The sequence below is a fragment of the Dasypus novemcinctus genome, chromosome X, assembly GCF_030445035.2.
Source record: "Dasypus novemcinctus isolate mDasNov1 chromosome X, mDasNov1.1.hap2, whole genome shotgun sequence".
NCBI classification, from domain to species: Eukaryota; Metazoa; Chordata; class Mammalia; order Cingulata; family Dasypodidae; genus Dasypus; species Dasypus novemcinctus.
In genome coordinates, this window is record NC_080704.1 from 34,762,299 (window position 1) to 34,785,665 (window position 23,367).

At 35.4% G+C, this 23,367-nt stretch overlaps 1 protein-coding gene across 6 annotated transcripts in view; it reads left to right on the forward strand.

Moving 5' to 3' along the window:
* The window catches only part of GK (glycerol kinase), a 70,767-nt gene that overhangs the window by 40,733 nt on the left and 6,667 nt on the right, over positions 1–23,367 (forward strand). For 4 of the 6 annotated variants that reach the window (XM_058292060.2, XM_058292062.2, XM_058292056.2 and 1 more), the window contains 11 exons: positions 2,403–2,512; positions 2,979–3,045; positions 6,389–6,424; positions 7,201–7,268; positions 9,452–9,494; positions 10,618–10,698; positions 19,379–19,457; positions 19,885–19,981; positions 20,999–21,083; positions 21,560–21,680; positions 21,791–21,934. In XM_058292060.2, coding sequence (XP_058148043.1) covers positions 2,403–2,512; positions 2,979–3,045; positions 6,389–6,424; positions 7,201–7,268; positions 9,452–9,494; positions 10,618–10,698; positions 19,379–19,457; positions 19,885–19,981; positions 20,999–21,083; positions 21,560–21,680; positions 21,791–21,934 — 931 coding nt within the window. Of the gene's footprint in view, positions 1–2,402; positions 2,513–2,978; positions 3,046–4,033; positions 4,052–6,388; positions 6,425–7,200; positions 7,269–9,451; positions 9,495–10,617; positions 10,699–19,378; positions 19,458–19,884; positions 19,982–20,998; positions 21,084–21,559; positions 21,681–21,790; positions 21,935–23,367 lie in introns of all 6 variants that reach the window. The other 2 variants (XM_058292057.2, XM_071213041.1) reach the window with 1 other exon arrangement.

The window sequence follows — 23,367 nt, forward strand, 5'->3', positions numbered from 1 at the left end:
TGCATGTTCTGTGGTACCCTCTCTCTCTTGTTCTCTTTGTTTTGCATGTGGACATTTTCAAATAATACCTAAAGAAGAGGGAATAGTGTAAGGAACCTATCCAATAGTAAGCCAGTTCCATCAGTCATCAACGTATGGCCTATCTTGTTTTAACTGTACTCACATACTCATCTTCCCCACAGATAATTTTAAAGCAAATCACAGACATATAATGCAAAGACATATAAATGCAAATCACAGACATGCATTTGTAAAAACGTCAGTAAGTGTATGATTATCTTTTTCAACTTTTAAAGGAGCTTCAAGGGAGCAGTGTCCCCATTCTCACTTGCTGCATCCCCAGAGCAGATCTTTGAGAAGCATTTTTAAGAAGTGCTTGGCCAGAGCAGGTTGTGATGGTGCTCCTGGCCAGCAGTTTTCACAAGGGTTGCATGCGTAGCTCTGACAACTATCTGGAAGTAGAGTAAATAAGACCCTGTGCCTTTTCCAAAGATAAGAGGATAAAAACAAATTGATTTTTTTAATGGTTGATCTTTTATTTTTTTTTGAGATTAAAAAATCATTATTTATTTGGAAGAAAACTTCGGATTTAGGAAGTTAACTTTTCCTGGAATATAAGTAACTTTTTTTACTAAGCCCCAAGTAGAATAGTCCCCAGTCTTGCTGCCAAGAACCCTTTATTATTAAAAGATTTGTGTAAAACTTAGTTCAAGTTTTAATCAAGAAATCTAAAGCTGCCATTCAGAGCTTCTAATTAGCATGAGATAACCAGGTTAACAACCTTGAAGTGATATGTAAAGTGAGTAAAAACAACTCTTAAAGACTTTGTTTAACCTATACATTCTAATTGAGGTCTATTCAATTTTTTTAGCATCAAAAGTAGGTGAATAAGTATTGTAACCTTTGTCAGGGGCTCAGTGACCTCAGGCCAGTATATTCCCATGTTACAACATGGGAATCCAATTGTATATACCAGACACCATGTATACACACACAAATGAGTCATAAGGATTAAGTATAATAGGTAAAGGACATACTTAAATATTCAAAAGGGAATAGTGCATGCTTCTCATGGGCTTCAATGCAGCAAGGGACAGAAATACAAATCACTGAACCGTGAGCTAAAACCAAGCAAGGGTGAAATCTAGAGAAAAAATACAGAGCCCTAAAACCAATTTTTTTAACAAATCAATTATATTGATACATATTAATAAAACATACAATTCATCTAAAGTATACAATCAATGGTATTTGTATAATCACATAGTTGTGCATTCATCACTTCAATCATCAGAACATTTTCATTGTTTCAATAATGATAGTAATAAACTAACAAGAAAATTCTTTACCCCTTGATCTCTTTATGCTTTACCTGCTATACATAGCTGCTATTTCTGGCTATTCTTGCATAATTATTTATTAGGCAGTTTACTGAGATATATTCATATACCGTATGATCTATCCAAAGTATATAATCAGTGGTTTTTAGTATAATCACAATGTTGTGCATTCATCACCACGAAAAAATTTTAGAACAATTTCATTACTCCAAAAAGCAAAACTCCACACCCCTTAGCAGTCACCTCTCAATCCCTCTATCCTTCCCAAGCCCTATATAACTACTAATCCAATTCCATCTTTATAAATTGATTTATATTTACATTTCATATAAATGGAGTCATACAATATGTAATACTTTGTATCTGGTATCTTTCACTTAGCATAATGGTTTTTTTTTCTTTTTGCTTGATATTAACATCTTATAACATTAACATACATTTGTTCAGTTTCAGAGAAAAACAGTCTTATATATATAGTATTACCCATATTCACATTTCACATGAGATTTGACTATGCTATACAGTCCCATTTTACAGTTTTTAGCTTTCCTTTTAGTAATATACATGATCTTATTCCCTTTCAACCACTGTCATACGCATTTATTTAACCATCAGTTAACTGAAACTGCACTAATACAGTAGCCACTAGCCACATGTAGCTATTGAGCCCTTGAAACATGATTAGTCCTATGTACTCTAGGTATAAAATACACACTGAGTTTCAAAGACTTAGTACCCCAAAAAAGGATAAAAGTCTCATTAATAATTTTTTATATTGGTTACCTATTGAAATGATATTTTGGATACATAAAATAAATAGCACTGTTAAAATTACTTTCCCCTTTTTCTTTATACTTTTTTAAATGTGTCTACTCAGAAATGTAAAATTATATATGTGGCTTACATTATAGATCTATTGCACTTGGATGAAAGCTAGAAATTAAATAATTGAAATGTTCCATTCTCCTGCTCTGTGTACACGGCTGCTGACTGGCCCTGAATAAAATTGTAATTTATATTGCAAATAAGTAAAAATTTAGCATATCTTTTTATTCTGTCTAGAGTTTAACAGGAGGAGTCAATGGAGGTGTCCATTGTACAGATGTAACAAATGCAAGCAGGACGATGCTTTTCAACATACATTCTTTGGAATGGGATAAAGAGCTCTGCGAGTAAGTTGTATTTTGCCATAAATATAGTTTTCCAAATCTGTTGCCATTTTTAAAACCAAAATCTAACTATTTGCAGATATCAGTGGAATATCAAGGTTTAATTGTTGATATTTCAGCTGTAACTTATTAGTCTATATTGTATGTTTTTGTAAATGAGACTATTATCACAGATAAGATAAACAGGCCAAATTAATTCATCATCTTCAGTATTCTTCAAGGAAGAATAGATTCCTTTAAGAAACATATTTTGGTTTCTATGTGCTTTTTCATTATTGTTGATTTGTTTGTGTGAAGTTAGAATGTTAAATATCCAACACACAACTTTTCTGTTGGCTTATTTATTCATTACTCTAAGTTTGTACACAAATCCATTTTCTAATTGTCATTTACATTTTTTGACTTTCAAACACATAAACGTTTTTTTAAAACAGTGTTATACATGCAATGATACCTTTTTGCTTTTCAGCTTTTTTGGAATTCCAATGGAGATTCTTCCTAATGTCCGGAGTTCTTCTGAGATCTATGGCCTAATGGTAAAAAAGCAAACCAAAACACTTTGTTTTAAAAAGCTTTACTATTCAGAATTCAAAAGCCAAATTTGTTATGTTTTTTTTATTTCTTTTCTTTTTCATTATGTTTTATAGTTTAAGAGATTTGTGACTTTTCTGTGAATGTTAGTAGTATATAAAATAAGAATTTAGTATTTTTTAGTTTTATAACAAAAATCTGGTTCTTTTTATACATTGAGTTTATATTTTATAAACTAATTGTCTTTATTTTAGTAGTAATATTTTTAAAGTATTAATGGGATAATTAACTACAGAGGGTAGCATGGGGATGTTTGAGCCCGATCTTTCTTAATAATCCCAAAACTGCTTAGTAATTGTGATCTGTGCTTTTAATTTATAGGAGGGACTCTTCACATTTTAATGGTATTCTTTCACCTGTTGAAACTTTCAATAGCCAAACCATGTTAATATTAGATTCCGTTAGCCTGAGCAGTACTTCAGCAAAGAAACTGAACGTAAAGAGTCTGTTTCTGATTTGTATGTTTAGCGTCATTGAGTATCCCTGATTAAACATCAGGAATAAAAAATTTCTAGAAGGATTGAACTGGCATTTGGGCAGAAAAATCTGGAATTCATAATAAGTTTATGGACTAAGTATCACAGATTTCAAAAAAATATATTGTTTAGACATTTCATGAAAAATGTTAGAAACTACTTAATAGAGTTAGTAATAACTCAGATAAAGCTTCAGCAACAATCATTTTAAATATTTCATATATAATAAAGCTTTTTAAAGACAAAATAGAATTTTTAAAGGGAAGCATAGTCACTTCTTGTCTACAATAAAAGGACTGATAATTTAATAGCTTTCAACAAACTGTTTTGTGTCGGGGGAAGTTGTTTTTAAGAAATAGTTTCAGAGGATAGTTGAAAAAACATTAACTGGACTAGTTTTCTCTTGCATTTAAAATATTATGCTTCTGTCCCCCCTTTTCCCCCTTGCTGACTATAGAAAATCTCTCATAGCCTGGTGAGTAGGTTGCCCACCAATTATGCTACCCAATCATTTGGAAAAGATACAGTGCATTTCCATTTATTTTTAAACAAGCACAAATCCATTCACTACACATTTATCTAGAAATTCCATGACACACTAAATGGTTATAATCTTGAGTCAGGTTTTAATTTTTTTTTAAATCTTGTTTGTTTTAAGTTTTTAATAATACTGAGGGTGATGATTCTAAAATAAAAGTCTAAGAGTTTCCTGGAATCAGAAATTCTGATGTTCTCTATCACAGAGTATAGCTGTGATGTGCTTTGGGCTTTAGCATAATAGAGAAATTAGATATAGTTTTTAAATGTCTAAACATCTGTCTTAAATGGTATCTTGATCAACTTTTCAGACCAGTTAGTTGGAAATGCACTGTCACTTTTTCTGCATGCTTCACCAGAGGATGCTCCCAGGAATCTTCCAGAGGCCCCTGCCTATGAAGAAAAAATAACACTGTGTGTCTGAAAACACACAGTAGATCCTTGCTGATAGCACAATAATTTCAAAAAGTATAAGCAAAGTCTTTTTTAGGATTTTGTATGAATATACGAAGATACATACCTTAATGTTTCCTACTGATACAGTTTCTCCTTAACTTTTTTTTTTTTAAGGAGGTATCAGGGATTGAACCCAGGACCTCGAACATAGGAAGCAGACACTCAACCACTCAGCTACACCCACTCTCCTCTACTGATACAATTTAAGCCTTTTTTTAAACTTATCATTTACTTATTTTTCTAGGTCCACATTTTCAAAGAACATTTATTTAAATAAAAATAGCAGGTCTTGAATTATCCAGCAAGCATAAAAAAAAATCAAATAATACCAGCTCTCTAGAAAAGTTTTCTCTTCTGTAAAGGGTTTCCACATACATCCTCTTAGTCTCATCATTGCCAGGTGAGGTGGATTTATTCTTACCCTCACTTAAACAGAGAGCTTAAAGCTTCCAGAGTTCAGGAGCCTTGCTCACAAATAGCAGAATGAGGAGTCATTCCAAAGATTCCAATACTCTCTTATTTTATTTTATTTTATTGATATATATCATTCATACACAAACATACATAAACAGTAAGTGCATAGTAAAAGTTGCGAACTTAAAAACAAACATATAACATCATACAGAGATCCCATACATCACCCCACCACCACCATCTTGCTTTGTCATGAAACATTTGTTAAAAATCCTGAAAGAATATCATCAAAATATTGCTACTAACTATAGTCCTTATCTTACGTTTTATGTATTTTCCCCCAGTCCACCCTATTATTATTATTTTAATATATTTTTATTACAGAAGCTCTGAACTTACGAAACAATAATGCACATGTATAGAATTCCCATACAATACCCCTTCACCAACACACCACGCTGTGGGTGGAATACTTGCTACAGATTATGAGATATGAGATTATCACCATCAACCATGGTCCATAGTGTACACTTGGCACACTAATTCCGAAGTTTTTTGTTTGGTATTCTTTTTAGTATATCATATCTCCTTTTTTTTTTTTTTTACATAATATCAGTGAACATTGCTTTGTATCTGTATGTTTACAAATTTTAAAGTTTAGTAATGTATGTAATCAGACACTTCATCTTATTTTTCTTTCTAGAATACCGACCATATTTGCTTAAATTAAAAACCACTATTCATAGCATAACTCCAACTTAGCCAAACATGAAGAATGATGTTTACTATGAAAAAAATAATATCCAATACCTGAACACTCTTGTTTCTTACTTCCTTATCTTAAGAGCAGTTCGGGTAGAAAGAAGAGTTGGTAAAATACAGCCTTCCAAATACATGCTCGACTGATAGCTACTCTATGTTTATTTTAGAGGATGTGTTAATCATTTCTTGATCACAGCAATAATAACAATGTGCTAATGGAATTCTTATGATCTTGTAACCCAACTCCTTCTTAATAGATAAGCAAATTGAGGCTTAGATAAGTTTCAGTGGCCTGCTTAGTAGGTTACTACTAATAGGTAAACCAGAAATAGAGCCTAGGTCTCCTGACTCCCAGTCCATTGTTCTCATATTATTCATACAATGCCATGTCTCTTCTTTTTATTCATTTTTTAAAAATCAATGTTATCCATCCAAAGAGTACAATCAAATGGTATTTGTCTCTTCATGTCATTCTAGGAATACTTCTAGCATCTATCTCTATCACTCATGTAGTTGAAACACTTGCTTTGTCTTGTCTGCCCACATGCCAGAGCATGTTGCTATTTGTGTTCATTCCTGTTGTAGTTATGTTATAATACCAAAATGTGCAATTATTCATAATCCTTTTTAAAAATTTTATTAGAAAGCTGGTGCCTTGGAAGGTGTGCCAATATCTGGGGTAAGTTTCATTGCCAAACACCTCCCTGCCACTCTCTCATCTCCCTTCCATGTTGTGGCTTTCCTTCCATATCTTAGAAATCAATCTGCCTCTTCCTCAACTATAAAAAACAAGAGTAGAAGAATTCTTGTAATGATATAGTGTGAGCCATTGAGACTCTTTTGAATAAATTGACACATTATTTTTCTAATTGTCACTTACAGAGGTACTAACAAATGGGAAAATGGCCAAATGGAAAAAAATACAACATAGATAATTTATTTCTTGATAAATAAAAAAAAAGGGAAAAGAAAGCCCATGACTATTCTAAATAGGGAATTAATAATACTAGCTTTTTAAAGCATTTTTGCATATTAGCATGCTTTTATTACCCTCCCCCCTTGTTGTTTACATTCGCTGTCTACTCTCTGTGTCCATTCACTATGTGTTCTTCTGTATCTGCTTGCCTTTTTCCTTCTTGTCTTTTCTCTTTTGGGAGGCACCGGGAACCAATCCCAGGACCTCCGACGTGGGAGAGAGGCATTCAGTTGCTTGAGCCACCTCAGCTCCCTGGTCTGCTGCGTCTCTCACTGTCTCTCCTCTGTGTCTCCCTTTCTTGCATCATCCTGCCACGCCAGCTCTCCATGGCACGGGCCAGCTTGCCTTCCACCAGGAGATCCTGGGAATCGAGCCTGGGGCCTCCCATATGGTAGACAGGAGCCCAATCACTTGAGCCACATCTGTTTCCCAATAATACTATTTCAGTCAGTGTTTTTATTGTCATTTTACACTTTCAGTGTTTGGGGGACCAGTCTGCTGCATTAGTAGGACAAATGTGCTTCCAGGATGGACAAGCCAAAAACACGTGAGTTTAAAAAACAGACCTGAAAACCCAGTAACTGACTAGAATGGTATTTCGTTTTTTGTTTTCCAACCGTTTGGTGCTTTTAATGAGGAAAAGCTTTTGACATTCATCCAGGCTACAAAATAATAGCATGGTAGCTCCAATATGGATATATAAATTTTTCCCCTTTGTTTTCCTTCATCTCCTTCAAATAAAAATACATCATGCCATATATAAAGACATGGACAAGGCTTATGGAGACCTTAATTTTCAAAATCCAATAACCAGGAACTAAATTTTGGTTTAAAATATCAATGGAACAGTCATGTCATTTTAGGGATAATTCTGGGTGGGTGGGAAGAAATGGAAAAGAGCTGTAACTTAAACCGTAATTTTCATTATATTATTCCTCCCCAAGTCTTTCTCACCATAATTTTATAGTCATATTTTTATGGAATTTTCTATGTTATTTTCTTGGCACTGTGCTTTCTCTTTGTTACCTAAATTTTCTCCTAGAAGCAGAAAGCTTTGGTGCATTTTTTTCTTCTAATATCAACTTATTACTCACACTTGAGAGTCTGTAACACACTCCATATCTGAGAGTGCTAAGAAGATTACTTCCAGTTTAGGATGAGAAAAGGTACATCAGAAAAGTTAGCTGTCTTTCCTAAGGTCATATCATAGGGTCAAAGGCGGAGCCAGATCTCAAGCCCACACTTTCTGACTCTAAATCTCATGCTCTTTCTGTTGCTTATTTGAAAGTAATCTTTTAGACATTAAAAAAAACTTACCGACTAAGGACGTGTATTGATGAACAGGAACGAATATGCCTCAAAAAGCTAAAATAATAATTATAATGCAAGCTCAGTAAATGGGTATTGTGTTACAAATAATGCACCAAGTGCTTTAAACATATTATGTCATTTAATCCTCATAGCAATCTAATTAATATCCCCATTTCATACATGAGGATACTGAGGCTTAGAGAGAATAACTAATTTATGCAATATCACACAGTAAGGCGGAAAAGCAATATTTGAGCCCAGATTCATCTCATTCCTCAGTCAGGGCTCTTAACTTCTGTACTTTACTGTCTCCTTTGTGGAAAGGATTTTCATACATCTGAAAGGAGATTGTGTAATCATTCCTTTTAATTTCCCAATTCTCTCCCATTATTCTTTTTTTAAAATCAATTTTATTGATACATATTAATAAAGCATACCGTCCATCCAAAGTGTACCATCAGTGGTATTTGTTATAAGCACATAGTGTGCATTCACCATCACAATCATTACTAGAGTATTTTCATTATTACAATAATAATAATAAAACAGGAAAATAGCTCTACCCCTTAATAATCACTTCTCAATTGTTTGTTTTTGTTTTTTAATTCTGATAAGACCAGAAAACTTTAGAGTCTGAGCAGAGAAGAGATGAAAGTTGTATAATAAATGGGGTCCTAAAAGGTTGTAGAGATTGGAATTGAGAATTTAATCTCTTCAAACCTCATCAGGGAGAAAATGACATTCAGCTCAGAAGTCAATGGGAAGCTATCTCTGGTTCCCGGTAGGGGGCAGATTATGAGTAATTCTAATTTTCCTTTTGGCTTACCTGTATTTTCTCATTTTTCTAGAATGAGCATGGATTATTTGAACATTAAGTTTCAGTTTTAAGAAAAAGCATACTCTAATAGCCTTCCTTTCTATGCCACTCCTATCCCAGTATTCCAGCTATACTTTTTCACACTCTGGACCTAGTCTTCTTCTCTATATGCAGAAGATAGTGACTTTTCTGTTTCTAACTTTATTAATGAGAGAGCTAAGCTGGGCAATTAGTTCCTTTGGTGAATGGCTGTAAAACATGGTGTCTCATGGATTAGTAGCAACATAACTGACCAAATATAGAATTTGTTGAACAACAGTGATATTTTATAAATACAGCCTTGGGCTATGACTGACTAAACACTAAATAAAATACTTGCATTTTTTCCGTTAAAATGGCACTAAGGACATTATCTTCTATACTGATCTTTAAAATACTATTCCAAAGAGTAATATGGTGTTCGTTAACTTTTAGAGCTTTTCTAAAATTTTAATATAATGACTTGTTGCATTAAATGTCAGCTTAGAGAATTTGTACTACTACGGTTTCTTAATTTGCTTTAATAAAATTGTTATACTGTTCTTTCTCCCCCCCAACTATAGGTATGGAACAGGCTGTTTCTTACTATGTAATACAGGCCATAAGGTTGGTTCTTAAAATTAAAAGATTGGTAAAAGTCTCCTTTAACTTTGTATAAATAATGCTTAAGCATAATTTCCTATTAAGTGACTTTTGAGTCTTCAGCTTTTATTTAATCCTTATCGGAGTTTCATTTAAAGCTCAGTAAAAATGATACAAATCACTAAATTTGAATGGTTCTAGTGAGAATCATTTTAGATTCTTTGCATTTTATGTGTGTGATTTTTTAAATTGTGTTAGTGGGAAACCTAGACCAAGACATTGTCAGATTCTTAATGCAATTCTAATTTAGAAAAAAAAGAAGAGATTTTTGGTACAGTTTGTGTGTTATTCTTAATACTAATAATTTTGATGATTAAGATTTGATTTCTTTTTTATCAAATCAATTTTATTGATACATATTTATAAAGCATACATTCCATCCAAAGTGTACAATCAGTGGTATTTGGTATAATCATCACTTCAGTCATTATTAGAGCATTTTCATTTTTCAATAATAATAATAATAAAGAAAAACAGACAAACAAAAAAAAAACTCATCAACTCTTAATCTCTCTGTATGCTTCCCCTGCCATATATAGCTGCTATTCTGTTTCTGTCTCTCTAGTTTATTTTATTTGTATTTATATTTTATACAGATGGAGTCAAGCAATGTGTAGTATCTTATTTCTAGTTTCTTTCACTTAGTATATTTCCTTTTTTTTAAATCCTTAATGGAATATTATTAATATAATATTGTATACTACTATCCATAATTTGCTTTGGTTCTATTTTTCCCTGATATTAACATCTTGTAACATTAACATACATTTGTTCAGTTTCAAAGAAAAACAGTGTTACATATGCAATATTACCCATATTCATATTTCACGCAAGGTTTCACTGTGCTATACAGTGGTTGAAAGAGAAAGTCTGAAGTCATGGATATTACTAGAAGGAAAGCTAAAAAATGTAACATGGGACTATATAGCTTACTGAAACCTTGTGAAATATGTGTATGTCATTTCTTTTCTAAGTTGGTATATTTGTTGAATTATTTTGTACCTAGGTCATTTCAGCTTTAAAAAAGATTCTCATGCTGCCTTTTTATAGTCTCAACTACTGAACATCTTTTTTCTATTTCTTACAGTGTGTATTTTCTGAACATGGCCTTCTGACCACAGTGGCTTACAAACTAGGCAGAGACAAGCCAGTGTATTATGCATTGGAAGTAAGTTCTTTTAAATCAGTGTGGATAATATGAGAAATATTTACAACTAATACAAATTTTAGCATTTTCTAACACCTTTTCTGGTAAATCTTAATATATGGGACTAAAAAAATTCAGTTATCTGTTTGATGTTTGGTTGAATGGAAGGAACTTAGGATAGGGCTGGGGCTCTGGTCTCCCAAGAGACATTAAGTTTATAGGTTCCTTAGTTCTTATACTAATTAATTGTGTGAATTGGGCGTATTAGTAACTCCACTACTCTGCAATGTAAGGTTTTCTAGTTTAGTGAAGGGATTGACTTGATCTCTAATATTCCTTTCAGCTGGAAAATTCTGTATTTTTATAACTAAAGGAGAACCACTGAGTGAAAAAACACAGAGCAACTCTCTTCACTTGTTTCTCCATACAAATAGAATTTTTATTTCTTTTTTTTTCATTTTAAAAACAGTGTACTTAAGTGTCATTCATACATGAACATACATGAACAGTAAGTGTATAGTAAAGTTATGTGCTTAAACAAACATGCATAACATCATACAGGAGTCCCAACAATTACCCCACCACCAACACCTTGCATTGTTGTGAAACATTTGTAACAAATTATGCAAGAGCATCCTCTTACTATTTAGTATTACAACTAACTGTAACCCAGCAATGGACTAACTATAGCAGTGTTTATAGTTGTTTAGTGTTTTTATCTTCCCTACCACAACAAGGGCCTTGAACACTTACAGTCGCCACCTCCACCAACAATCATGTTATTGCATTTAAAGTTGCATTTCCCCTTTTTAAAAAAAAACTTGCAATAATTAGTACTGTTCTCTTTTCAGTTGATAGTAAATGACATTGACTTATTTTTATCAATTTCTATGTCAGTATCACTTCTGTGGTCTCACATGTTTCATGCCCCCCCATTCCCCCTATTTGTTGTCTTGCTGAGGGACACCCTTTCATAGTTCTTTTAGTCTTAGAGTCTCTTTTAGTAAGAGACTTAAGTAGTAAGTCTAGTCTTTTAGGAGGTACCAGAGATTGAACCCAGGACCTCATACATGGGAAGCAGGCGCTCAACCACTGAGCTATATCCACTCCCCAGGGAGAGTTTGTTTTGTTGTTTGTTTTTAGGAGGTACCTGGGGTGGAACCTGGGACCATGTACATGGGAAGCAGGTGTTCAACCACTTGAGCTACATCCACTCCAAAGTCTAGTCTTTTTATGTCTGTCTTTATTTTGCCCTCACTCTGGGGGTAGGTGTAAAGTCTTGAATTAACAGTTGTTGTCCCATGTCCTTTCTGGCTGTTTTTTATTCCATTGATTCCTCTGCTATCTAAATGTGGTCCCTTTGCAGGCTTATTGTCTATATTAGTGGGCTAAAGGGGTGCTGATGCAAAGTACCAGAAATCTGTTGGCTTTTATAAAGGGTATTTATTTGGGGTAAAAACTTATAGTTACAAGGCCCTAAAGAGTCCAACGTAAGGTTACTTCCTTACCAAACTCTGTTGCCACATGTTGAAGTAAGATGGCAGGCGACATCTGCTAGGGTTCAGTCTTCCTCTTCCTGCTTAAGGCTCCATGGTCCCGGCTCTTTCCGATCTCAGCTGTAGGCTGGAGAGCTTGTTTCTGTCCAGGCTGAGTTACTCTTGTCTCTTTACAAGGTCAGTTGTAAACTATCAGGCGAATGGCTCCTCTCTCTTCCTGGGGCCTCTGTCATGTCTATGGAGCTGTCTCTTTTATTCTGTATATCTATTTCTGTGTGTCTCCTTGATTGTCTTTTTATATAGCCCACCAAGGGTGTGGGGACTCAATCCTGCACACCCTAATGAAATGGTGGAATCAAAGCCCTAATCTTAATTTAATCAAAGGCATCTCAGCTGAATCTAATACAGTCAAAGGGTATCACACCCAGAGGAACAGACCAGTTTACAAACATAATCTGTATCTCTTTTTGGAATTCATAAATTATATCAAACTGCCACATTGTCCAACAGCTTTCAGCAATCTCTCTCATCATTGATGTCCTGTAGTCTTATTATGATGTACCTGGGTTTGGATTTATTTTTATTTGTCCTGTCAGTCACTTGGATACAATTCTGTCTTCAGTTTTGGAAAATTCTCAGCAATTTTATCTTCAATACTGTTTCTCTACCATTAAGTCCATTCTCTTCTGGAATTATTATTTGATAAATATTCAAATACCTCTCAATCCATCCTCCATGTCTCTTAACTTCCCCTTCATGTTTTTAAAATCTCTTTATTGCTCTGTGCTGTATCCCTGGTAAGTTTCTCAATGTCTACCTTCCATTTCCAAATTCTCTTTAAAACAAAACAAAACAAAAAGCCCTTTTATTGTGAATTAGAAGATACATGCAGAAAAATGCACCAAACACCAATGTACAGCTTAAAACGATCCTAAAGAGAAGACCCATACCACCTCTATAAGGTCAGGAAATAGAACCCTGCCAACACCCAGGAGCCCCCTACGTGCCCCTCCCAATCACAGCCTTCTCACTCTTCAAAGTTCTACCACCTAAAGGTTCAACCCTAAAACCCAGAGTTTTGGATGTTTTTAATAATATGTATGTATATGGAGCCATACAGTATGCTTTGACTCAACATTATATTCATGATATTCATCCTTGTTGTTAGATACAGTTATTCTTTTTTATTTGCCTACCATACCAAAATACCATAATTTAGTGGTATTCTACTGTTGATGACATTTGAGTTACTTTTGGGTTTTGGCCATTATGAAAAAATGCTTTCTATGAACATTTTTGCATGTCTCCTGATGTATATTTGTACACATTACTGCAGGAGGAGAATTTCTAGGTCATAGATTATGTGTAGCTTCACTTTTAGTACAAAATGCAGACCATTATTCACAGTGGACATAGCAACTTATACTCCCAGCAGTATATGGGAACACTAATTTACTCATCGCTGCCTAAGTAGAGGATATTTAATTGGTTATTTTTCATATCCACTTGATTTTGTCTTATTTTTCTTTTAGTTCATAATTTCATGGCTTTTTAAAAAATGTAAGTTGTGCTTTTATTTCTTTGAATATTCTCAGCATACTTTTTTTTTCTTTGAGGTACTGGGGCCTGGGGATTGAACCTGGGATCTCCTATGTGGGAAGCCAGTGCTCAACTACTGAGCCGTATCAGCTTTCCTGAGTTGGTTTGTTTGTTTGTTCTTTGTTTGTTTTTAATACAATTTTTTTTCAGATTTATTTATTTATCTCTCCCCTTCCCCCCACACCCCGGTTGTCTGTTCTCTGTGTCCATTTACTGTGTCTTCTTTGTCTGCTTTTGTTGTTGTCAGCAGCACAGGAATCTGTGTTATTTTTTGTTGCATCATCTTGTTGTGTCAGCTCGCCGAGTGTGCAACGCCATTCCTGGGCAGGCTGCACTTTCTTTCGCGCTAGGCGGCTCTCCTTACGGGGCGTACTCCTTGCACGTGGGGCTCCCCTACGCGGGGGACACACCTGCGTGGCAGGGCACTCCTTGCACGCATCAGCACTGCACATGGGCCAGCTCCACACGGGTCAAGGAGGCCTGGGATTTGAACCGCCGACCTCCCATATGGCAGACGGACGCCCTAACCACTGGGCCAAGTCCGCCGCCTATTGTTTGGTTTTTTGTTTGTTTTTTTTTTTTCAGGGGGCATCAGGAACTGAACCCAGGACCTCCCGTGTGGGAGGCAGGGGCTCAGCTGCACAGGCCATATCCACTCCCCCAGCATACTTATTTTAAATGTAATATTTTTTGTGTGGTCTATGTATCACTTTTAAAAAGGCAAGTAAATTTTAAAAATCTCAAAAAAATAAATTCTGTTGGATTTTTAAAAAAAGACTTTGTCTTACTGGAATGAAGTCTATTTCAGCTATTAAGTTTTATTGGCCAATTTCTTAATAGATTGCTTCATGTACTTTAGAATTTTCATTTCCAGTCTCATTTTGAATAGCCTTCTGGGCTCATAAATTCAAAACATTTTTAATAATTGTACTGGGGGAAACTAGGGATTTAGTAGAACCAGTTACCAGAACTTTAGCCTCCACCAACCGAGGTTTTCACATTCCATTAAGCCATGGCCTTAGTGAGAAAGTAGATACTTGCTTGGCAGAAACTTTTGAAATACAAACTCATGATGTTTTGTTGATGGGGACACCTTCCTCTTTTTTAATGACTAGGAAAAAGCTTTTCTTTTTTCTCTCAGGTCCTGGCCTATGATTCATCTAGGCCTGACATTTTAACATGTCTGAGTTCTCATTTTCATTGTCTGTAAAAGGGAGTTGGGAAATACAATCTTTTAAGTTGTTCCATGACTCAAAACTTTTTTAAAAAATTTATTTCTCTCCCCTCCCCCCTCTAGTTGTCTGTTCTCTGTGTCCATTTGTTGTGCGTTCTTCTGTGTCCACTTGTATTCTTGTCAGTGGCACCGGGAATCTGTGTCTCTTTGTTGCAGCATCTTGCTACATCAGCTCTCCGTGTGTGCAGCACCACTCCTGGGCAGGCTGCACTTTTTTCGCGCGGGGTGGCTCTCCTTACAGGGCACACTCCTTGTGTGTGGGGCTCCCCTATGTGGGGGACACCCCTGCGTGGCACAGCATTCCTTGTGTGCATCAGCACTGCATGTGGGCCGGCTCACCACACGGGTCAGGAGGCCCTGGGTTTGAACCCTGGACCTCCCATGTGGTAGGCGGATACTCTATCAGTTGAGCCAAATCTGCTTCCCTAAAACTTATTTTTAAACTGATTAAATTTTTCCCACCCTTTCTAGTTGGTAAATAACTTTTTCTTAGTGGCAGAAGGTGATGTGATGCAGAATAGCAGTTGAATAGTTCTAACCCTTCCCTCTTCTGTCTCTTAATTTTCCTCAAGCTGTGCTTCTCCCTTTCCTATTTCATTTTCATGTCTAAATATTATTTCACAAAACAAAAATCCTTCTGGAGACCTTTAATATGTTTTAAAATCAATATTATTGATACATAATAAAGCATATAATCCACCCAAAGTGTACAACCAATGGTATTTGGTATAATCAGATAGTTATGCACTCATCACTTTAATGTGTTTATGAACGAGAACTTGCTTAAAACCTCCACATTCTGTGTTCTTTCACTGGGGTATACGTTTCTTGAGGTCACAGTACTTGTCTGTCTTATTCTCTACTCTATCCCTGCATGCTGGCATTGGGACTCAGTAGATATTGTTTAAATACCAATCCTATATTAGCCCTTTTTTTTTCTTTTTTATATGAGCTTCAAAGAGGGTTTCCTGTGTAGTCTCATTGGTTTCTTTAAATATCCCTTCCCGCATCTCTTTGGTAGGATTTATGATTACAATGTTAAGATTTCCTTTGTAGAATCTTTCATCCTGACTTTAGCCAGATATTCCATTTTAGGTATAAGCCTGTGTATTAGTTATCTATTGCTGTGAAACAATATTACCACAAACTCAGTAACTTAAAACAATACACATTGAATGGATTGTATGGTATGTGAATAAAACTGCTTTTTAAAAAAAACATGCATTTATTATCTCCATTTCTGTGAGTCAGGATTCCAGGGCTTAGCTGAGTCTTCTTCTCAGGGTATCACAAAGCTGCAGTCAAAGTGTTGGCTAAGGCCGTTGTCTCATCTGAGACTTGACTGGAGAAGGATATGCTTCCAAGCTCACTCAGGTTGTTGGCAGATTTCAGTTCCTTGCAGTTGTAGGACTGAGGGCTTCAGTTTCTTTGGGCTGTCAACCAGAGGTTATCGTCAGCTTGTAGAGGCCACCTGCAGTTCCGTGTCATGTGTGATCTGCCAGTGTGGCCACCTACTTCCTTAAAGCCAGCAAGGAAGGGAGAGGGTCCAGCAAGACAGGTGCTATAATCTTATGTGACCTAACAAGGCACATATCACCTACATCCCATCACCGTTGATGTATACTATCGGTTAGAAGCAAGTCACAGGTCCTGCCACACAAGGGCTTGAATACCAGGGGTTGGGGATCATGGTGGCCATTTTTTTTTTATTGACTTTGTAATAATATTACATTAAAAATATATATGTGAGGTCCCATTCAACCCCACCCCCCCACCCCCCCTCTCCCCCCCCCAACAACACTCGTTCCCATCATCATGACACATCCATTGGATTTGGTAAGTACATCTTTGGGCACCTCTGCACCTCATAGACAATGGTCCACATCATGGCCCATACTCTCCTCCATTCCATCCAGTGAGCCCTGTGAGGATCCACGATGTCCGGTGATCACCCCATGGTGGCCATTTTAAGAGTCTGTCTACTACAGCCTATAAACATTGTTTACGGACTTTTTAAATTCCGTAACTTGTTACTGAAGAATTTATAAACTGTATTATATTTCAAAAATAATGTTGCCCCAATTCAATTCTTTGGTCCCTTTCTCTTTTCTATGCAATTAAAAATGCTATATAATTATATAATTAGACTTTGCACGTGTAGTCTAATACATATAAATTAGGTAGAGATACATATTATATAGCATATACAAAACTATGTTTACTGTGCCTAATGGATACTTTTAGGTAATTTATGGAAGATCTTAATTTTACATGATTTTGTTCCATACCCACTGATTTTTTTTTTTTGCATTTACTAAACTTTTAGAATGTGTACAATTTTTAAAATTATTTCTCTATTCCATAGCTTGTATTAGGTATACTTTTCCATATACCACCCTATTAACACCGTGTAATAGTATCGTATATTTGTTATAATTCATGAAAGAACATTCTTACATTTGTACTGTTAACTGCAGTCCATCATCCACCACAAGGTTCACTGTGTTTAAACCTGTCTTGTGAACAACTCCACAGCATACCAAAATATCTACTTTATAAATATACTTTCATATGACATCCCTGTCAAGGAGCCTTTGAGGAAGAGTACCATCACCTGTTATGCCATTGTATCACATCTACTTGATATCCTGAGATAACCTATTCCTTAGCCTTTTATTTGCCAGTCTATATATCCAGTTTTTTAAAAATTTATTCCTATTTTCCTTTTATCATTTAATTTATTCTTTGTACCCTCTCATGTCCATTATGTCTTTTTTAGAGTATAACTATTAAACTTGCATATGCTATTCTCAGAGGGTCATGTCTTAGACCAAGCATTGATTCATATTTGTAGATGATGTGCTGAAGTATTATATTGGATCTTTATATTTAGGATGTAATTTGTAGTAACAAGTAGATCTTCTAGCTATCATTTTAAGTTTCTGTTCCTTTCCTTGTACTATCTCACTTTCCTGCCCATCTTTAAAGCATTATACTATCTTCCACTTTTATCTCTTGCCTCTGAATTCAGAGACTATGTGTCTTTTGGAAATGTGGCTTCTTTCATTTGTATTAATTTTTTTAAGCTGAATAGTAATATCAATTATATCCTAATACTAAAATTATATACTTTCACATAAATGGGTTTCTTCTACCTTTTATTTTCATATTTGAATCTATTTTTTCACGTACCACAAAACACTCCTGATGACCAAATTTAAAATAATTTTCATCTCAAGCCTTGACATTGGTTTTGTGAGTTTTTCACTCAATATGGAATGTGATATTAGAGCATTTCCATGACTCCAAAAAGAAACCCCCCACCCCTTAGTACTAGTAGAAATACTTCAGTGATGCTCTTTCATGATTTGTTAAATGTTTCACAAGGTATTGGTGGTGGGGTGATGTATGGGAGCCCTGTGTGATGTTATGAATTTTTTTGTTTTGTAAATTCACAACTTTTACTATACACTTATTATGTATATTCATGTATGAATGATATACTTCAATAATTGTTTTAATTGAAAAAAGATTACAACTTGCTGAAGGTTCAGGTGATGGTTAGTATTTTTTAGCAATAAAGTATTTTTAATTAAAAAATTAATGATGAATAAAGAAAATTAATGAAGGTAGTAGTTTGGTAAGAACCATCACATATTCACAAATTGTGCCTCATACTGGTTTGTTTAGGTAGGTGTTGTTATAGTTACCACCATTGTATAGGTGAGGAAATAGATGCTCGGAAAGCCTAAGTAATTTGTACAAGATCACATAGCAAGTACATTCTAGAACTGGGACTCCAACGTCATTCATCTGACTCTGAATCATGTTTTCTTCCTTATCGCCACAGCTTCCCACTACCCTTGCTGATTTTGTTGTAAAGAATAATTACTTTGTAGCTAGCTTCCTTCCTTCTCCCTCCCTCCCTCCCTTCCTTCCTCTTGATTTAATGTACTGCCATATATGGGGAATGGACTTTGAAAGGACTTTTTAATGTGACCTCTCCTAAGAGCTTTGTGGATAAGATGGGAATGTATTCTAGGTGATAATATACCCCGGTGGCTTAGCAACAGATAGAAAAAATGTACAAGGATTTCTGCTTAACAGACTGATGTCCATCTATGGGGACAGATTCAGGGTGGTGCTGAAGAGTTTGCTTCTTGTCTCTATCTCATGAAAAACTTTTATTAGCGAGCTCGATAACACTGTACTAGAAGATCTCATTTATCCTGTTTGTAGAAATCCCAAAGTTGAGATTGTTTTAATTTTTTTCTCCATCTGGTAATGCATTATACATCGGGAACATGTTCAAGAAAAACCTTGTCTGGTGATAACATATATTCTATCTCAGATTCCTTTTTTTCTTTTTTAGGGTTCTGTAGCTATAGCTGGTGCTGTTGTTCGCTGGCTAAGAGACAATCTTGGAATCATAAAAACCTCAGAAGAAATTGGTGAGTATATTCTAACAAAGGATTAGAAAATCTGAATAATGAAAAATTTAAATATTTTAATTTCTAATATTAACATTCCAATTTTCATTCTATGGATAATTATTTTGAACTCACCTACCTACTCCATCCTCCACTTGTTTATTCCACCCGAAGGTGGAATAATCCCAAATGTATTTCTGATTAAGGATGCACTGGAGGCCACTTCTTTATGTCTTAGTCAGCAACCTTAAAAAATTGTGGAAATGAACTAAAATACCTTTAGAAAATTGATCCGGTTCCTTTATTTCCTGAGCTCGGGTGCATTTTTATGGGGGTGTTCAATGTTTGTTGCTGTAAGCAGGAACATGTTGCCATGTTAAAACCAAAACAGGTATGTTTTGAATAAAGGCTATTAATGTGCTTTTTCTTCTTCTTTTTTTAATATTAGAAAAACTTGCTAAAGAAGTAGGTACTTCTTACGGCTGCTACTTTGTCCCAGCATTTTCAGGATTATATGCACCTTATTGGGAACCCAGTGCAAGAGGGTAAGGAATTGAAAATATGGTATGCTTTTTGGGGGTCTTGATTTATTTACTAAATTAGTGTGTGTGTTTTCCTGTTATTTTCAAATGATTTTAAAGTGCAGAGGAAGGCTTTTGTATTTGGAGAGTATAATTTCAAGACCTTTAAGTTCCAAGAAGTTATAAATCATCTGACAATAACTCCTGTCATATTGGTATTCATGGTAATGTTAGTATTTTTTATCTTCAGGGCGTCTGCAAGTTGTCTAGCAAAGGAAAATCTTCTAAATGAATACTGATTTGCTTTATATTATTTTCATGTTTTCTTCTGATGTGTCATGAACGTTTTGATATGTGGGTGCAAATTTATTTACTCTGAGGACTTTTCAAATTATTTCATACTTATGTCCAATTTTCTTTCCCTGCACATTTCTGTCCACCAAATTAAACTTTTCCATATCTGTCTATTTAGGACACTTCAGGTTGGTGATCATTTATAACACTCATTTCATTTTTTTCTCTTTATTTTGTTTATTTTTAAAGAAGCTTTAGATTATATAAATGTTACATTGAAAATATAGGGGATTCCCCTATACCCCACCCTCACCCCTCCTACACTTCCCCCTATTAACAACATCTTTCATTAGTGTGGTACATCTGTTACAATTGATAAGCACATATTGAAGCATTGCTGCTCACCATGGAGCATAGTTTACATTATAGTTTACACTTTTCACTGTACAATCTTATGGTTTTTGACAAAATGTATAATTGCTTGTGTCTGTCATTGCAATATCATGCAGAATAATTCCAATGTTCCAAAAATGCCCCATGTTACACCTATTCTTTCCTTCCTCTCCCCTTAGAACCTTTGGTGACCACAGCCTTTATATCAGTGTTACAAGTTCTTCCATTACTAGAATAATAATAAGTCTGCTTTAGGCCATAGTTTCATTCCCCCCCTTATGTTTATTCATTCCTCAATCCTGAGGACTTTGGGGTGGTGATGCCCACTCTAATTTTAAAATCTTTGTGTTTTAGGATAATCTGTGGTCTCACTCAGTTTACCAATAAATGCCATATTGCTTTTGCTGCCTTAGAAGCTGTTTGTTTCCAAACCCGAGAGGTAATAAATATGGGCCTGTTCTCCTGTATATAATTTACTTTTAAAATGTATTAAATACTTCATCAAAAATGAAGCCTATCTATACACTAATAAATACAAGGGTGAGGTTTTTTCCTTTTCCTAGCTGTCATTACCTTCTAAGTTCCTCTTATCTGCTAGGCACTGGACATTTTACAATTGGGGGGATGCTTAGTGATACCTCTTTCACAAAGGGAATAGCACAAAAATTGTCATCAAGGCAGGAAACCAGGGTGCAAGATAGAGTTGTTTGATTTGGCTGGATGTAAGGGTGAGCGGAGAGGTGTAGTGAGAGGAAAGATTGGTTGTGACCAGATCAAGGAGGGCTTGTAAGATCAGAATAAGAATTTTATTCTGTATGTTTGGGAAGCTATTGAGGGTTTTTAAGTGGAGGGTTGCCATTTTCAGCAATATTACTATGAAGGAGTTAATTGTGTAATTGCACTGGTTTATTTAAGATTTTGGATGCCATGAATCGCGACTGTGGAATTCCACTCAGGCATTTGCAGGTAGATGGAGGAATGACCAACAACAAAATTCTTATGCAGCTACAAGCAGACATTCTGTATATCCCAGTAGGTTAGTAAGCCTTCCTTCCTTTAAACTCCAAGGTTAACGTTTCTTTTGGAGAAAGGAGTTCTTCTGGCATATGTAACTGCAAAGACATTCATGGAGCTCTCTCCCCTCAGTGAAGCCCTCCATGCCTGAAACAACTGCCCTGGGAGCTGCCATGGCAGCGGGGGCTGCAGAAGGAGTCGGAGTTTGGAGCCTGGAGCCTGATGATTTGTCAGCCGTCACTATGGAGCGGTTTGAACCACAGATCAACGCTGAGGGTACATTTAAAGACTGAAACTTTTAATGGCATAGTGTGAAAAAAGTACATATTCAGTGCAAGGGCATTGCCCTTCTGCTTATTCATAGATTAAGGAACAAAGTAAAATAGCAAATATTACTGTTTCACTTTGGGCTACTATTTTTGTGCTGATCTGTCTACACATACTGGGCTGCCCCCAGCCAGCTCTAGCAAGAAAAATAGTTCTTTATACAAAATAACTTCTAAAATCGTGTAGGAGGATAGCACTGCCATACTGTCATTATGGCTTGTTTGAAAAGCCTTTTCAAAAGTGAAAAGGTAGATGTATTAGCCAAAGGGGTGCTGATGCAAAATACCAGAAATTGGTTGGTTTTTATAAAGGGTATTTATTTGGGGTAGGAGTTACCAGGTCATAAAGTATAAGTTCCTTCCCTCACCAAAGTCTATTTTCACATGTTGGAGCAAGATGGCTGCCGACATCTGCGAGGGTTCAGGCTTCCTGGGTTCCTCTGGGCTCAGCTTCTCTATTTTCTCCACAATGTCAGCTGTAGACTATCAGGCGAATGGCTCTGTCTCTTTCCGTGGGCCTCCAGTTTAAGACTGCAGCATCAAAATCTAACATCAAAACTCCAACATTAAGAACTTTTAACTCTGTCCTTTGCCATGCCTTTTACCTGTGAGTCCCCACCCACCAAGGGGCGGGGACTCAGCACCCTAAATGATGTGGCCCAATCAAAGCCCTAATCATAACTCAATCACACCCAGGTATAGACCGGATTACAAACATAATCCAGTATCTATTTTTGGAATTCATAACCATATCAAACTGCTACAGTAGATTTATCGGCTTCCCACCCGCTAATGTCTACACCTATCATCTCTGGTGTCAGTGGCCCATCTTTAGGACATAATTAGCAAGGCTATGAGGCATTCTTATAGTAAATTTGCCTTTAAAAAAAATAGGGAAACGGTACGTTTACAGAAAAATCATGCATAAAATGCAGAGTTCCCAAATACCACCCTATTATTAAGACCTTGCATTAGGGTAGTACATCTGTTACAACTAATGAAAGAACATTTTTATAATTGTACTATTAACTATAGTCCACTGTTGAAAACCTAAGCATAAAATAGCATCAAAGTGAATTTTGAGCTATTGGAAAATAAGCTTTCAAATGTATTTTTTTTATTCTGGAATGCTATGCCAGTGTTTCTTAATTTTTCTTATATAAGAAAATGCATTGTAATACTAGTAATTTTATAGTCAGAAAGTACATCTTTACCTTGATGTAGAAATGTGTTTCAAAATCTAATATTCTGTGTGCAAGTAATTTTTAACTTTTAGAACATTGGATAAAATGTGAAGTTCAAAGGAAATAATGTTTGGAACAGTTATATGGGCTACAAATGCTAATTCCACTCTTAAAGCAATGAAGTTTCGAGCAAAGGATT